We start from the raw sequence: 16888 nt of genomic DNA on the forward strand, positions 1-16888 counted from the left end.
ACAAGGGGCACAGTGCTTAGCAGCTAGACTTACTGATCAAAGCTTCTGATAAGTCACTATGACATGTTTTCTGAAAATAGAGGTACGGTTTAATCCAGTGTTTTCCAAACAGTGTGTTTCCAGCTGTTGCAAAACTACAACGGCATGACCGGACAGCCAAAGGCTGGAGGCAACCTCTTGGGAAACACTGACTTAGACCCTGACCAATCAAAACATTTGCTATTTCTCGGCTCCATTAAGGGACACAGAGACCGTGGGTATATCGTGCTGACACTAGGCAATGCAAAAAAGAGAGTAGGCCCCTCCTGTTTTCTAGTTAGGGCCTGTATTAGTTTTTTTTTATCCCTTTCTTTTCCTGTTTTTAGGTGGGGGTTCAGGAGCATGGTGCTACCTGTTCCCCCATATGCGGTTAAGGAGCAGGGGGCATAGAGTATCCTCTGTTAACCTCTTACCACCAACGGACAGCGCCTGGGGTTGCACCTTGGGTCCGGGTCCCCCTGCGGTCCCTGCTCGTCCCGCTGCTGCAGCCTGACATGACGCAGGTGACAAATAGCTGGCTGAAGACATCACATAGGTAAGTATTTTCGGGACAGGGGAGTATAAAACCCCCCTCTCACCATCCACTTCTCCCACCAGGGTCTCCTCTATTTCTCCCCCTGCCTTTCCCAGGGCACTGGTGCACCTGGCCCCCAGGGAACAACTGGCTTTTCTTTATTCTCTGGGGCAGGGGTGTTAGTGCAGACTTTCTTAGGCTCCTTGCTTCAGTGCAGCAGGGAAGAACTGACATGTTGGGGACAACGGGGTTGGTGTCAGCCATCAGGGACACTTTTCATCTTGAGGACCCAGAAGTTTCCTTTCGCCGTTCTTGTTGTTCCCCCAAGGTTTTCAGTCCTCACGCTGAATTTGACTTATTTCTAAGCGCGGCTTGGAAGCATCCTGACAAGCACTTTCAGGGGACCAAGAAAATTCCACCACAGTTTCCTTTTTCTCAGGATTTGATCTCCAAGTGGACTACACCGCCTACCGTGGATCCTCCAGTTTCCCGTCTGTCAATATACTACCTTGCCCCTGGCGGACACAGCGTCTTTTAAGATCCGGCGGACAAGAAGATTGAAAACCTGGCAAAATTTGCTTTTGAAGCGGCAGGTTTATCCTTGCTCCCCACCTTTGCTGAGTGGCCGCTCTGGCAGTTTCACGGCCAAGTCTGGTAACCGCACGCCTCCCTCCTTCTGAAGGGACGCCCCTATCCGTGTCATCTTCTCAGGTGGGAGGCTGTCTGTCTCTGTTCAGGGACATTTGGCTGGCTCAGGTACAGGGCTCCTGGGTTCGGGTCGTTGCCCAGGGAGTGATCGTTCCAGTTCCTCCCGAGGAGCGTTTTTCAGGGTTCTACTCCAATCTTTTTATTGTCCCCAAGAAAGGGGGCTCCATCAGCCCAATTCTGGATCTGCAGCGGCTCAACCGCCAATTGCTCCTGCGACATTTCCGCATGGAGTCCCTCCGTTCAGTCGTAGCGTTCATGGATCAGGGGGAGTTTCTTTCCTCCATGGATATCCGAGACGCTTATCTGCACATCCCCATTTTTCCAGCTCATCAGCGGTTCCTCCGCTTTGCCCTTTCTGCGGGCCATTTTCAGTTTGTGGCTTCCTTTTGGTCTGGCCACGGCCCTCAGGGTTTTCACCAAAGTTATGGCAGTGGTGGTTGCCATCCTTCATGCTCTCGGAATCTCTATCCTCTCTTACCTGGACAATCTCTTGATCAAAGCTCCATCCCGGTCCCAAAACTTGGAGTGCCTTCTTCTCACGGTTCAGACCCTGTCCACATTCGGCTGGGAGAAGTCCAACCTGTCTCCCACTCAGTCCCTGATCTTCCTGGGTATTCGCTTCGACACGGCAGGTGCCCGGGTTCATCTTCCACTGGACAAATGTTGCTCCCTTCGGCGGGTGTCCGTCTTTTACGGCGACTTTCTCCTGTTCCCATCCGCTTCTGCATGGAGGTACTTGGTCAGATGGTGGCAGCCATGGAGGCGGTACCTTTCGCCCAGTTCCGGTGTCGCCCTCTTCAGCTAGCCATCCTGTCCCAGTGGGACAAGTCTCCGTCCTCCCTCGATCGCAAGATCCTTTTGCCCCCCTCCATTCCCCGGTCTCTCCTGTGGTGGCTCCACTCCTTCCTTCTCCTCCAAGGCCAGGCATTTCTTCCCCTCCACTTGCAGGTCCTCACAACGGATGCGAGTTTCCTGGGTTGGGGGTGTGTGTTTCAGGACCAGATGGTCCAGGGTTGCTGGTCTCAGGAGGCTCGCCTCTCCATCAATCTTCTGAAGCTCCGAGCCATATTTCTTTGTCTCCTTCATTGGGAGTCGTCCCTTCAGGGTCGTACGGTTTGGATCCAGTCAGACAAGGCTACAGCTGTGGTGTATATCAATCGCCAGGGCGGCACGTGCAGTCCGTCGGCGATGGAGGAGGTCTCCAGGATTCTGATCTGGGCCGAGTCTCGGGTTCCCTCCATCTCTGCGATCCACATTCCGGGAGTGGAGAATTGGGTAGCGGACTTTCTCAGTTGCTCCTCCGCCGATCCCGGGCAGTGGTCCCTCCATCTGGAGGTGTTTGCGCAGATCTGCACCCTTTGGAGAACCCCGTGTGTGGACCTCTTTGCATCGCGCCGCAACAGACAGATTCCTTGCTTTGTCGCGAAGTCCCGCAACCCTCTGGCTCTGGCCGTGGACGCACTCGTGATCCCATGGATCTCCTTCCACCTACCTTATCTCTTTCCTCCTCTCCTGCCCAGGGTCCTGAGGAAACTCGAGGCAGAGAATGTTCCCGCCATTCTGGTGGCCCCAGACTGGCCCAGACGTGTGTGGTACGCTGCCGTACCTCTGCACCTTCCAGTTCTTCCCCATCTGCTCTCTCAAGGTCCCCTCTGTCACCCCAATTTACTGTCGCTTCATTTGACTGCATGGGTGGTTGAAACCGCAGTTTTGAGGGCTCTGGATTTTCTACAAATGTGATTCGCACCATGCTTCGGGATCACAAGACTTCTTCTGCTAGGATTTATCACCCCCTTGGCGGGCCTACTTCTGGTGGTGTGAGGCACAGTCCCTTTCTCCTGTTATTTTTTCCTTTCAATGCCATTTGGCCTTTTTGCAATCTAGTCTGGATCAACCCTTCTTAAAGGTCAAGTGTTGGCTCTTTCCATTCTTTTCCAATGCCCTTTGACTTTTAACTCTCACGTCCATACCTTTCTACAGGCCGTGGCCCATGCGGCTCTGCCATACAGGTCCCCTACCCCACCTTGGGATCTCAATCTTGTGCTTGGCGCCTTGTGGGAGGCTCCGTTCGAACCTCTCCAGGATGCCTCTCTTCGCGTCCTTTCTTGGAAGGTCGCCTTCCTCATTGTGATTACTTACATTAGGAGGGTTTCCGAGCTGATAGCCCTCTCTTGTCGTTCTCCTTTTTTGGTCCTTCATCTGGACAAAGTTGTCTTTCGGCCACCTCCCTCCTTCTTACCCAAGGTGGTTTCCTCTTTTCACCTGAACGAGGAGATCGTTCTCCCTTCCTTTTGTTAAGTTCTAAGGAGCGTTCCCTCCATTGTCTGTACATTGTTCGGGCTGTTCGGATTTATCTTTCGGTCACCTCCTCCTTCCGGCAGGGTGACTCTTTCTTGGTGATTCCGGAGGGTCCTCGCAAGGGGCGTCCGGCTTCCAAGGCGACCATTTCGCAGTGCATCCTTTTTGCCATCTCAAAATCTTACCGTTGTAAAAAGAAGGTCCCACCTTTTCGGGTCATTGTGCATTCCACTTGTTCCGTTGGTGCATCCTGGGTGCTCCACAATAGGGCTTCAGCCTTGCAAGTCTGTAAGGCGGCCACTTGGTTGTCCTTACACACCTTTACCAAATTTTATCAGGTGCACGCTTTTGCATTTGAGTCGCAAGGTGTGCAGGCATCATTGGCTCAGCCTTCTGCCTGATTCTCTGGTTTGGGATTTTTCCCACTCCGGGGACTGCTTTGGTATGTCCCACGGTCTCTGTGTACCCCAATGGAGCCAACCGAGAAAAGTAGATCTTTTTGTGCTTACAGTAAAATCTCTTTCTCGGAGGATCCATTGGGGACACAGCACCCACCCATTTGTATTTGTTGCTATGGTTCGGGGTTTTTTTTTGTCTGGAGGGTGGTTTCGGTTCCTTTTTGTCTGTGGTTCCTTCGGACAGCTGCTGGTTTTCTTTCTCTGTCGTTCCTCTCCTACTGCTTTGGGACTAAACTGATTAGTTCAGGATCAGTAGGCGGGGTATATCCTGCCAGGAGGGGCCGACTTTCTTTTTTGTTTTGCCTAGCGGCAGCAAGATATACCCATGGTCTCTGTGTCCCCCAATGGATCCTCCGAGAAAGATTTTACAGTAAGCATAAAAAAATCTACTGGTCTCTACAAGGTATCACAAGTTTATTATTCACGACAGTGACCATTAAGACCTTCCTTGTTTATAAGAAAGTCCGGATTTGGTCCTCACCTTTTTTTTTGAAAGTTTTTTATTTTTATTTTTTTTCCCCCTCTTTCAGGTGAAGTGGAAGAAATTGAAGTAAATGATAAAGAAAGTCTGAGGGTCTTCAAAGCAATCACAGTGGTGAAGGAGCAAGGCATGGTTATACTGGAGGTGGGCATAGTTATCTGATGTTTTCTTCTGATAGAGAACAATTTTAAGGTTATTTTGAGCATATCCTGTACATCATTTTTCATAGACTATTGACCGAGTGGACTTGACCCATGACTGTGGTGCAAAAATTGTAAGGGAATTTGTCTGGAGACTTGTAGAAAAAGCAAACAAAATACATTTGAGTAAACTATTTTATTTTTTTCTTGATATAAGTCATTCTACATTGAATAAAATCTCATTGTGATAAATATGGTGCTGGTACACGTTTTTTAATTCAGTGCTCTAGTTTGTATGGTGCTTCCTCTGCGACTATTTAACCAGTTTGTGCCTAAAATGTGCACTTTTTTCCACCAATGGTGTCCACAGCCACAGTTTTGTTAGATAAGTCTGATCTTGTGTAGATTTGGGACAAAGTCTGTGACAAATCGCTAATGATGATTCCATTACCACTGCATTAAAGTTAGCAGCAATCTGTGTATAACAACACACCTTGATTTCTTGTGTAAACAAAAAGTTGCATGAAATTTTTTTTTTTAGACACATCCTGCGACAAATTAACACACTGTTTAAACCCTCCCCCCAAAACATGTTAATCCTTTTATAAATTCCTGCCTATATCCCTTGTTTACCTGAATGTATATACTTGCTTTCAGTGGGTGGCAAATCCCTCCAATGATATGTATGCTGATACCGTGGCCACAGTGATCCTGGAGCTCCAGTCAAATCCTCGTATACAGAAAGGTATAGTGTCCAGGATTTTAATTTTTTATTTTTTTTTTTCCTTGTGCTACAATTTTATATAGCAAAATAAAACCACAGCCATCCTTGGCATAATACTGCTTGTAGATTTACAGTGCATTCTGAAAGTAGGTTTTTTAACACTTGTTAGGTTGCGGTGTTGTGCTAAAATAAAAAAAGGTTCAGGTTTTTCCTGATCATTTTGTATTAAATACCCCATAATGACAAAGTGGTAACAGAATATTAGAAATCTTTGCTAATTTATTGAAAAGTAAAAACTCAAATATTGCATTGACTAAGCGAAACCAAAGCAAAAATAAATACTTCAAAACACACGTTTTAAAGACACACAAAGATAAATGTCCCTCATAGACTCTACCAAGGAGTGGATTCAGTGATCTCCCCATTCCCTGTACTTCAGACAATATTTTAGTGCTGGTAACCCTTTTAAGTTATATATATATATATATATATTTTTTTTTTAAAGACACTTTATTTTTTTCCCAGCTGCAACTCATAGAGCCACTAAAGTGGACATGGAAGCATACAAGAAAAGGCTGGAGATCATGCTGCAGTAAGTATGGATGATTATGGAGCTCTCATATGTGACTTGGGGTTCTTTGTGTTGATTTATATATAATTCTTACATTATTTTATCACCACTTGCAGAGCTTTACTAGGCATGCAATCTCCCTATATCCTCTAACTAGTGCACTAAAAGACTTATAATCTGGCATCGATGGAAACTGATTTCTGATCCTCAAATGTTCTGGATTATTGGGTGTGAATATAAAATAAATTAAACCAAACAAACAAAAAAAATTTGTTAAAATGGAGAATATTCAGGATAAAAGGCTCAAGATAAAATACTAATGCTGAAATTTACTACTATAACTTTTGTTTTTTCTTTCACTTATTTTTCTCGATAATCTGCTCCGGTGAAATGCCCCATAATGTTACAGTCCTGCACAGGGACTGTCTCTCTTTCTAGACTATTGATTTCTTTCTGTGTATGACTTTGTTACATTATGCCAGTGCCTTATATACATGGTCTTCTTTCTGCAGGGACTTGTTTGGTGAGGAATGTGTGACCCTTAACGATGACGCCACCATCACCGTTACCGTGGATGGGAAGTCAGCCATCTTGTCTTTAGAAACTCGGGTATGTCCACTTCAGATAATGCTAGCACCAATCTAGATACACAGAGAAATGTGGATTACAGCTCGTGCGTTCTCTGTTATGGGGCACTAGTAATAAAGGGGCTATTTTCCCTAAAGCCTCCATGCCAGGTCTCTCCTGGCTGTTCCCATTCTAGCCATTTGTGGCAGACATACAGGATATGCTGGATAGACGAGGGTCCCAGAAATAAAACATGCAACTGGTGAACCCTTTTAGACCACCTCCTTCAATGAAGAGATGGCCAAAAGGCTTTCTCTGTTCTTAGGCTTCAGTATATAGAGACGTATGCAACCATAAATTGAAATAACATATTATTTTCTGTGAATTTGTTAAAATTAAGTTAATAGAAAACGGTCAGCCTGTACACCTTGACTTAACCCAATACACAGGGATATAGTGCGGGTGAAAAGGAGTCCAACGAGGGGTCACTGACTAAAATACGTACATTAGGCCCAGAAATATGTCCTTCCGTCCCCAGTCCCCCTGCTATATTACGGGAATGGCGCACAGGGGGCGGGGCCCTGCCAGCTTAATTTACATATCCATTGTCTGTTACTCCACGTCGCTAGTCATGCGAGCGCTGCAAAGAGCTGCAAACCAACAATGAATATGTAAATTAAGCTGTCGAGGCCTCGCCTCCAGCGCACATTTCCTGGAATATAGCAGAGGATATCCAGGGGGGACATATCCCTGGACCCAAGGTACATATTTTAGTCAGTGACCCCTTGTCAGACTCCTGTTCACCCACACTATATACCAGTGTATTGGGTGTACAGGAGGACCATTTTCCTTTAAATCTGTTCAGTGAAATGCTGAGATTACGACCTGTTTAGCCCTCTTCCCAGATCACACCAGGTTTATTTTAGGGCTGGAATAGTTTTAAAATTTGACAGATTACATGACACTTTTATTCACAACACAACATCATCTCCTTTATTTCAACCCTTAGACCGTGGAATGTGAGGAAGGTTTGGATGAAGACGAAACACTGCGGGAATTGGTGCAGCTAGCAGCTCAAAGACTGTACGACGCACTTTGCCCTGCCAACCTTTAACTTGACACTCTTCTTCTTCTTTTTTCTCTTTTTTTTTTTTTTTTTTTTTTAATAATTGATGTCTTTACTTGTACTTGACTACTTGTACGTAATTGAGCTAAGATTTATTGGATCTGCCCAGATCATCTCGAGTGCTGTTTCTGAAATAATGTTCCATGATGTAAATACGTTGTATTGACTGATAGCAGAGCTGTGAATAAGAAGCAACTGGACATTAAATATTTTATTACTATTCACTAATTTGTGTGATTTCAATTACCTGTCAAATAATCAAGAATAGAAGCCGAAGTTCAATATATGTGCAAATTGCATTTCATGCAGTATCTTTTATAAAAAATTAAATAACATTGAAATCTTACAAATAGATGGTGACAAACTCCTACAAAATCCCCATCTCTTATCCTTTAACTTTCAAAGACAAAAACAATTGCTGAACTCACACAGGTAAAAAAAAACACGGTGAATGTCATGTGTGCAGCTGGGCAATAGCACCTTATGGGGACATGGTTAACACTTAGCGTAGCTGTCATATCAGGTGACTTTTCAGGATATGCTGTCCTGTGTGTACATGAGGAGCAGCACTATTTTTGGGCTCTATATAACTTGTATATGGTATTTTTCAGAAGATCTGCTCTGCAAGCTTTAACTGTAATTTTAAGTTATCCCAGAGCTGGTGGACAGAGCTCCCTCCTCCCCCCTCGATAGACATGTATTGTTTGTATTTACTCCTATTCTGTTTTTTTTTTTTTACACATTTTATCTCACTAAATGGGCACAGTCACTTTAAAAAAAAAAACTTTTTTACATGCTGTCAAAAGTTTTGATTGGTTGGAGTCTGAGTGTTCAAACTGCTTCTGATAGCTAGAACTAGCAGGGAGAAGAGCGCAAGACAAACTTACAATGTAAGTCTATGGCATTGTCTAGAACATGTCAGAAGCAACAGGTACACTTCAAATGTTTTAGATCATTAGTTTGTACTTCCGACTCCTCTGTATTAATATGCGAATGTATTTATAAACACTTACAGTTGAATCCAAGAAGCTGTTCCACCAAGTTCTTCTAAGCTCTTCTAGCAGAGAGAGGTAGTTGGGCAGAAGCTGCTGCTTTCTCCTTTTTGGTGTTTTTCATTTGACTCATCATCCGAGTCTTCTGGCAGGCACAGGCGCTCCCCTTACAGGCATCGCCCCTTACATTACTCTGCCCTGTAGCAAGCGTCGCTCCCCTAGAGGACGCTCCCATGGTTGCCGCTCTGGCTCTCCAGACCTGCGTACCTGGTCAGTCTCCCCCTCTTCCAGGGCCGTCTCACACATTCCCATTCACCTGGAGAACTTTTGGATGAAGTTCCGAGTCGGCCTCTGTTTCAGAGGACCGCACGGATATGTTGGACATGGTGCACTCATTGGTCTCGGCCATAAGAGACACCTTCCATCTAGAGGACCCAGGAACTTCGGACGTGGCTCCAGAAGTTTCCTTTCATCGTGCTCAACCTCCTGGGCTGCCTCACATTGTTCTCATCCATCTGGAGGATTTGTGGATGAGGTTTCTGATTTGGCCTCCGACTCAGAGGACCGCACGGATATGCCTGATGTGGTCTACTCATTGGTTTCGCCCATAAGAGACACATTCCATCTAAAGGACCCAGGAACTTCGGACGTGGCTCCAGAAGTCTCCTTTTTTCGTGCCGACCGGCACCCAAGACCTTCAGCTCTCACGCTGAATTTTTCGCCCTGCTGGTATCCGCCTGGAGGCACCCTGACAAGAAGTTTCAGGAAACAAAGATGGTTCAAGCGCGGTATCCTTTCGCCAAGCACCTCATAGCTCGATGGACCTCCTCTCCAACTGTGGATTTGACGGTCTCCCGCCTCTCTAAGGCGCCTACCTGGCCGTTGGCTGCTGCAGCTGCCTTCAAGGATCCAGCGGACATGAAGGTGGAGAATTTGGCAAACTTTGCCTTTTAGACAGCAGAATCTTCCTGCTTTTGCTTCGGCCTAGGTGTCAAAGGCCCTTTCAGTATGGTCTCCCATCTCCGCCAGGGTAGTCTTCAAGATCCCTCTGTAGAATTTATTTAATCTAGCTCTCCGATGCTCCGCAGCTGGAGATTTTCTGTGTTCTGCTTCCATGCGCAGCCACTGAGCTGCCTTTGCCACAAGCTACCTGGTAGCCACTGTCCCTCCATGTGGCTTAAAGCCTGGAATGTGGACGCCGCCTTCAGGAAGTGAGGCGACGGGAGGAAAAGAGTTCTTTACTACCTCTGGATAAGGCTCACAGGACCGCTTTCCGTCATAAGTCCTCATTCGGGTTCTGCGGACCTTTGGTGCCATCAAAGGGTACCAAAAAAGGGTCCAGACGGGCGCCTTCACGGGAAGAGGGCTCTCTCCTTCCGGACCTGTCTCCCGGAGGTCGGCTATCCGTTCCGGACATTTTGCGGCCCCATCAGGCACCTGTAGGCCTTCCTTGGTCTGAAGGGTCGCCCCCACCCGCCGACCTTTCTCGGGTGGCTGGGCGCCTCACATTCAGGATCAAGCTCCTTTTTAATTGTCCCGGTTCCTTCAGGGGAACATTTTCAAGGTTTATTCCAACCTCTTTGTGGTCCCCAAGAAAGGCGTTTCTGTTCGCTCGATCTTGGTTCTCGAATATCTCAGTCAGCATCTTCTGCTTTCTTCCCATATGGAGTCTCTCCGTTCGGTGCTGGCGTCCCTGGTTCATGGGGAATTTTCGTTCCTCGATGGGCATCAAGGATGCCTGCCTTCACATCTCATTGTTTCCCGGTCATCAGCGGTACCTCCGCTTTGCAGTTCCGGACAGTCATTTTCTATTGTGGCTCTCCATTTCGGTCTGACCACTTCTCCACGGACCTTTACCAAAGTCCTGGCGCCTGTGATAGCCCTTTTACGGACAACAGTTGTTTCCATGATTCCTTACTTGAATGACCTCCTGATCAGAGCTCCAGCCAGGGCCCAAATCCTACAGAGTCTTAGTCACAACCTCCAGACCTTGTCTCACTTCGCTTGGATGGTCAGTCGGGACAAGTCCAACCGCTCTCCTGGAGCTCCAGTTTCCATTCGCTTTTGCATGGATGTCCTGGGTCAGTTAGTGGCGGCCGTGGAGGCCGTGCCATTTGCCCAGTTTCATCACCGACCTCTTCAACTGGTGATTCTCTTCCGGTGGGACAGGTCTCCATTGTCTCTCGACCACAAGATCGTTCTCTCTCGACAGTCTTGTCAGGTCCCTTCTATGGTGGCTTCGTTTCCCCCATTTTTTTAATTTTTTTTCAGTAGTGCTCCTTCCTGCCCCTCCCTGCCAGTCTGTCGGGCTGGGGAGGTGTTTTCAGGGACCAGCCGGTCTGGGGCCTTGGTCCTCCGAGAAGCCCTTTTCCCCTTCAACATGTTGGGCCAAGGGCAATCCTTTCTTTGCTTGCTTCTTGGGAAATTCCCTTCTGAGCGGAACTCAGGTTTCCGGCCATCTCAGCTATCTTCATTCTGGGGGTCTCTGGGATGTGGTCTTCTCAGCTGGTCCTCAGTCGTCCAAGGCGAGTGGTCCCCACATCCGGAGATGTTTGCAGTGATCTGCAACCCCTGGGGTGCTCCAGGCGTGGACCCTGCACGTCCCGCCACAACCGAAGCGTTCCTCTCTCTTGGTCGGGCTTTGCCCTACCTTATCTGTTTATTGGTCGGGCTTTGCCCTACCTTATCTGTTACCTCCCCTTCCTCTCTTTTCGGGGCCGTGAGGAAACTCTCAGCAGAGGGCGTTTCCAGCCTGGCCCCGGCGGGCGTGGTATGTCGTTGTGGTCAGGCTCCTGAACGATTTAACGCTGCGCCTTCTCTATCGCCTAGACCTCTTATCTCAGGTCTGTGCCACCCATATTTACCGTCTCTGCTTTGGACGGCGTGGCGGTTGAGACAGCGGTTCTGAGGACCTTTGAGGTTTCTCTTCCCGAGTGGTTCGCACCATGCTGAGGGCACACAAGCCTTCCTCTGCAAGATTTACCACCATACCTGGTGGTCTTCTTTTCGTTGGTGTGAAACTCAGCCTTTTTCTCCGGTCGTGGTTTTCCTTCCCCGACCCCTTTCCAGTCAGGGCTGGCCCAAGGGTTGGCTTTCAGCTCCCTTAAGGGTCAAAGGTTTTGCCCTTTCCATTCTTTTTCAACGTCCTCTAGCGTTCAATTATCTTGTCCGAACCTGGTTCAGGGAGTGGCACAAGCTGCCCCTCCCTATCGGTCCCCTTCTTTCCCTTGGGACTTACACTTGGTCTTAGGTGCCCTGCGAGACGCCCCTTTTGAGCCTCTCAGGGACATTTATCTTCGCCTCCTTCCCCAGAAGGTGGCTTTCCTTATTGCTTTTACCTCTGTTAGGAGGGGTCAGAGCTGGCAGCTCTCTCCTGCCGTTCTCCCTTCCTGTTGTCAAGGGGCCTTGTCAAGGGGCCTGATGAAGCGCGATACAGTGCTGTCGCCCGCTGTGATGTGAGAATACCCCCCGCTTGTGTCTTCCATCTACCTGCCCTCCCGCTGATGTCCTCATGTGTCCTGTAATCTGTGAATCTCAATAAAAGTTGCATTTGTGTCCTCAATTTGGAGGTGAGTGCTCTGTTTCTTTGGAGAAGGTTAGATTTGAAAATGACTTCTATTAAAAAATCTTAATCCTTCCAATAGTTATTAGCTTCTGAATTTTTTTGTCTAACTGCTCAATGATGTCACGTCCCGGGAGCTGTGAATGATGGGAGAATATCCCCATAGGAACTGCACAGCTCCCGGGACATGAGTCATCAGAGAGCAGTTAGACAGAAAACAACAACTCAACTTCAGAAGCTAATAACTATTGGAAGGATTAAGATTTTTTAATAGAAGTAATTTACAAATCTGTAACTGGCTCTTTCCGGAGTCAGATGATATATAAAAAAAAGTTTGGGTCTGGAATACCCCTTTAATTTAGTAGGAGTTGGAGTCTGAGTCGGTGCATTGTTTGCCGACTCTGACTCCAGGTACCCAAAATTTCGTCCGACTCCTCGACTCCACAGCCCTGTATTACACAAAGATAACCCAAGTAAACACAAAATGCAGTTTTCAAGTGAATATTCATTATATTATGGGGGAAAAAAAGCTATCCGAACCTTTATGGCCCTTTGTCACCCCCAGGAGTGGCCAGCCTACCAAAATTACCCTAAGTGCGGAGCAAAGACTCATCTAAGAAGTCTCAAAAGAACCGACATATAAAGAACTCAGGCCTCAGTTAAAGGGGTATTCCGCCCCTAAACATCTTATTCCCTATCCAAAAGATAGGGGAAAGAAGTCTGATTGCAGGGGTCCTGCCGCTGGGGACCCCCGCGATCTCCCTGCTGCACCCAGTGTTTAGAGCATCGGGTGTGGCGCTGGAGGCTTGTGACCTCACTGCCACACCCCCTCAATGCAAGTCTATGAGAGGGGGCGTGACGGCCGTCACGCCCCCTCCCATAGACTTGCATTGAGGGGGTGTGGCCGTGAAGTAATGAGCCTCCGCATCACCAGTCATCTGGCACGGAGCGTAGTTCGCTCCGTGCACCGGATGTCTGGGGTGCCTAAGCCAAGATTGCGGTAGGACCCCTGCGATCAGACATCTTATCCCCTATACTTTGGATAGGGGATGTCTAGGGGCGGAGAACTCCTTTAAGGTCCGGTGTTTATGACATAACCATAAGAAAGGTACTGGACAAAAATGGCATCGATGACAGTTCCAAGCAGACAGCCATGCTAGAAGTTGTAGTCTTGCAACAGCTGGAGGTACCCTGATTGGAAAACACTGATCTATACAATAATACTGTTCCTCTTTTGTGCCCCCATATAGTAATGTCTTCTGCAAACTCCATTAATGTCGCCAACTTTTCTACTAATGAAAATAAAGCTTAGAATTTACCTAATCTCACTCTTACCTAAGGACACTGAAATAGGTGCCCACCCAGGGATCTGGGACATGTACCTTGAATGGCCAAATGCTATTGATGCCACTGTTGGGCCCCCTTTCTATCCGGGCCTTGTGGCAACTCCTGAGACTCTGATCAGTCCTGGTCATTTAATGGACACAGGTGCTTGATTGCATAAATCCAGGGGTGCGGAGGTGGCAGTGCACCAAGTCCTGAATACTTGGGCCCCACTGCCACATGAGAAGACACCAATATATAGGTGGGGGACCCCGGAAACTTTAAAGGGGTACTCCCGTGGAAAACTTTTTTTTTTAAATCAACTGGTGCCCGAAAGTTACAGATTTGTAAATCACTTCTATTAAAAAAAATCTTAATCCCTCCAAAACATTTTATGGGCTGTATACTACAGAGGAAATGCTTTTCCTTTTGGATTTCTCTGATGTCACGACCACAGTGCTGACCTGCTGACCTCTGCTGTCCATTTTAGGAACTGTCCAGAGCAGCATATGTTTGCCATGGGGATTTTCTCCTTCTCTGGACAGTTCCTAAAATGGACAGCAGATGTCAGCAGAGAGCACTGTGGTCATGACATCAGAGAAATCCAAAAAGAAAAGCATTTCTTCTGTAGTATATAGCCCCTAAAAAGTACTGGAAGGATTAAGATTTTTTAATAGAAGTAATTTACAAATCTGTTTGACTTTCTGGCGCCAGTTGATTAAAAAAAAGTTTTCCATGGGAGTACCCCTTTAAGTGATGCCTAGATAGATCAAAGAAATTTGATGCCATCTTGACCAAATGAATCTTAGACCAATATGCCTCCAGCTGTTGCAAAACTACATTCCCCAGCATTCTGGGAGCTGTAGTTTTGCAACAGCTGGAGGCACACTGTCTTCAAAATACTGCCTGAGGCTATGGTCACACGTCAGAATTTCTGTGCCAGATTTTGCATTGGAATCCGGCACAGAGATTTCTCTGCAGCAGAGTCCTGTTGAATTCAATGGGATTCTGCTGCTCTGTGCATACGGCAGAATTTCAATGCCGGATGTTTCCAGCATGGAAATTTCATCTTCTGTGTCTGCAGAAAGAATGAACATGTTTATTCTTTGTGGGGATACTGCATGGAATGCATAGCAGTCTATAAGATGGTGCATTTCCATGCAGTCCTAGCACCTGCAGATTATGCAATCACCCCACATTTCGTGTGAACATAGCCTTAGAGTATACGGGGCACACATGTATGCCCTGAGTCCTAAGGGACTCTGAAGCAAGCACTAATGCTAGACATGAGCTGATTTGCAGCACCACCATGTAACCCTTTAGATGCTGTGATCAGTGTTGACCACAGCATCTAAAAGGGGAATATAGTTTCCGGAGGTTGGGGGGGGGGGGGGAGAGAGACTCATGGACTCCCCTCAGGAAGATCACTGGGGTCAGGTGAGTTAAAGGGTACCTTTCATCAAAAGAAATGTTTGATATATTATAGATTAATGTATGCAGAATAACTTTCCAATAGCATGTTATTAAAAAATATGCTTCTTTCTATTTAATTTTCCACTTTGAATAAATGACCACTAGGGGTCTCCCTACCAGTCCTTTTTTTTTTTTTTTTTTTTTTTTTTTTTTTTTTTTTATAGATTTCAGACTCATGCTGGAGTCCTAAATCTCAGACTGTATCCGGAACACACACAAACTCACCACTGCTCACTGCCAGGGAGCAGTGCTGTGCTTGTCTGTGTCCCGGCTGCAGTCTGAGATTTAGGTGGGAAATTAAATAGAAAGAAGCATATTTTTTAATAACCTGCTATTGGAAAGTTATTCTGCATACATTAATCTATAATATATCAAAAGTTTTTTTGATGAAAGGTACCCTTTAAGATTGCAGCCCTCCTCTGTGCTGTTCTATGGGAATCTCCTTGTATAGTCTGCCTTAGGAAGCCTTAGAAAACCAGAACTGCTTATTTTTGGTCACTTCATAGAAGAAAAAAAATAAATAAAAAGTGGTCAGAAAATCCCAATCTAAACAAAAATGGTAGTGATAAAATCTACAGATCGCAGCACAAGAAAATGAGTCCTATACAGTCACATATATGGAAAAATAACGTTATAGGGGGTCAGAATAACGCAAATTTAAGCATACTGATTTTCTTTCAAAAAGTAAAAATTTTTCAAGTAGTAAAATAAAATAAACCACCGACTTACAGAATAAAGTATGTTTTCCTTTTAAGTGCACTGTGTATAAATGAAATCCCCCTATTTGCAAAATTGCATCTTTTTTTATTTATTTTTTATTTTGCAAAAGTAATTTTATTTAGTATTGCCATAGCTTTTCTAAAGTCCAATTGCTCCCGTATATAGCAATTGAAAGAGTTATGGCTATTAAAGGGGTACTCCGATTTAGAAAAAAAAGTTATCCCCCTATCCAAGGAACAGGGGATAAGTGATCTCCTGCAAGACCCCCCCCCCCCCCCTCTACTCTATGCATCTCTATGGGAGAGCTGGAAATACACTAGCACTGTACTCCTTTAGTTAGGGGGTACAATTTTCTACACCGAAGAACCCCTTTAACCCCTTAAGGACGCAGGACCTAAATGTACGTCCTAGTGCGGTGGTACTTAACGCACCAGGACGTACATTTATGTCCTGTGCATATTCGCGGGCATCAAAGCGATGCCCGTGTCATGCGCGGCTGATCCCGGCTGCTGATCGCAGCCAGGGACCCGCCATTAACCCTTCAGGTGCCGGGATCAATACAGATCTCGGCATCTGCGGCAGTGCGCGATTTAAATGAACGATCGGATCGCCCGCAGCGCTGCTGCGGGGATCCGATCATTCAGAACGCCGCACGGAGGTCCCCTCACCTTCCTCCTTCCGGCTCCCGGCGTCTTCTGCTCTGGTCTGAGATCGAGCAGACCAGAGCAGAAGATCGCCGATAATACTGATCTGTTCTATGTCCTATACAGATCAGTATTAGCAATCATGGTATTGCTATGAATAGGCTCCTATGAGGACTATTCAAGTGTAAAAAAAAATGTAAAAGTAACAAAAAAGTGAAAAATCCCCTCCCCCAATAAAAAGTAAAACGTCAGTTTTTTTCCTATTTTACCCCCAAAAAGCGTAAAAAATATTTTTTATAGACATATTTGGTATCGCCGCGTGCGTAAATGTCCGAACTATTAAAATAAAATGTTAATGATCCCGTACGGTGAACGGCGTGAACGTAGAAAAAAAAAGTCCAAAATTGCTACTTTTTTTATACATTTTATTAAAAAAAATAATTATAAAAAATGTATTAAAAGTTTTTTATATGCAAATGTGGTATAAAAAAAAAGTACAGATCATGGCGCAAAAATGAGCCCTCATACCGCCGCTTATACGGAAAAAT

The 16888-nt window shown here is 46.2% G+C and overlaps 1 protein-coding gene across 1 annotated transcript in view; it reads left to right on the top strand.

Annotated features, from left to right (window-relative positions):
• CPSF3 (cleavage and polyadenylation specific factor 3) overlaps positions 1-7662 on the top strand; it is a 31104-nt gene extending 23442 nt beyond the window's left edge. The window contains exons 14-18 of the mRNA XM_056564147.1: positions 4548-4642; positions 5296-5383; positions 5888-5954; positions 6446-6542; positions 7510-7662. Coding sequence (XP_056420122.1) covers positions 4548-4642; positions 5296-5383; positions 5888-5954; positions 6446-6542; positions 7510-7614 — 452 coding nt within the window. The 3' untranslated portion in view covers positions 7615-7662. The remainder of the gene's footprint in view (positions 1-4547; positions 4643-5295; positions 5384-5887; positions 5955-6445; positions 6543-7509) is intronic.
• The last annotated feature ends 9226 nt before the right edge of the window (positions 7663-16888 follow it).

Source organism: Hyla sarda, chromosome 3 (assembly GCF_029499605.1).
Source record: "Hyla sarda isolate aHylSar1 chromosome 3, aHylSar1.hap1, whole genome shotgun sequence".
In the NCBI taxonomy this organism is placed as follows: Eukaryota; Metazoa; Chordata; class Amphibia; order Anura; family Hylidae; genus Hyla; species Hyla sarda.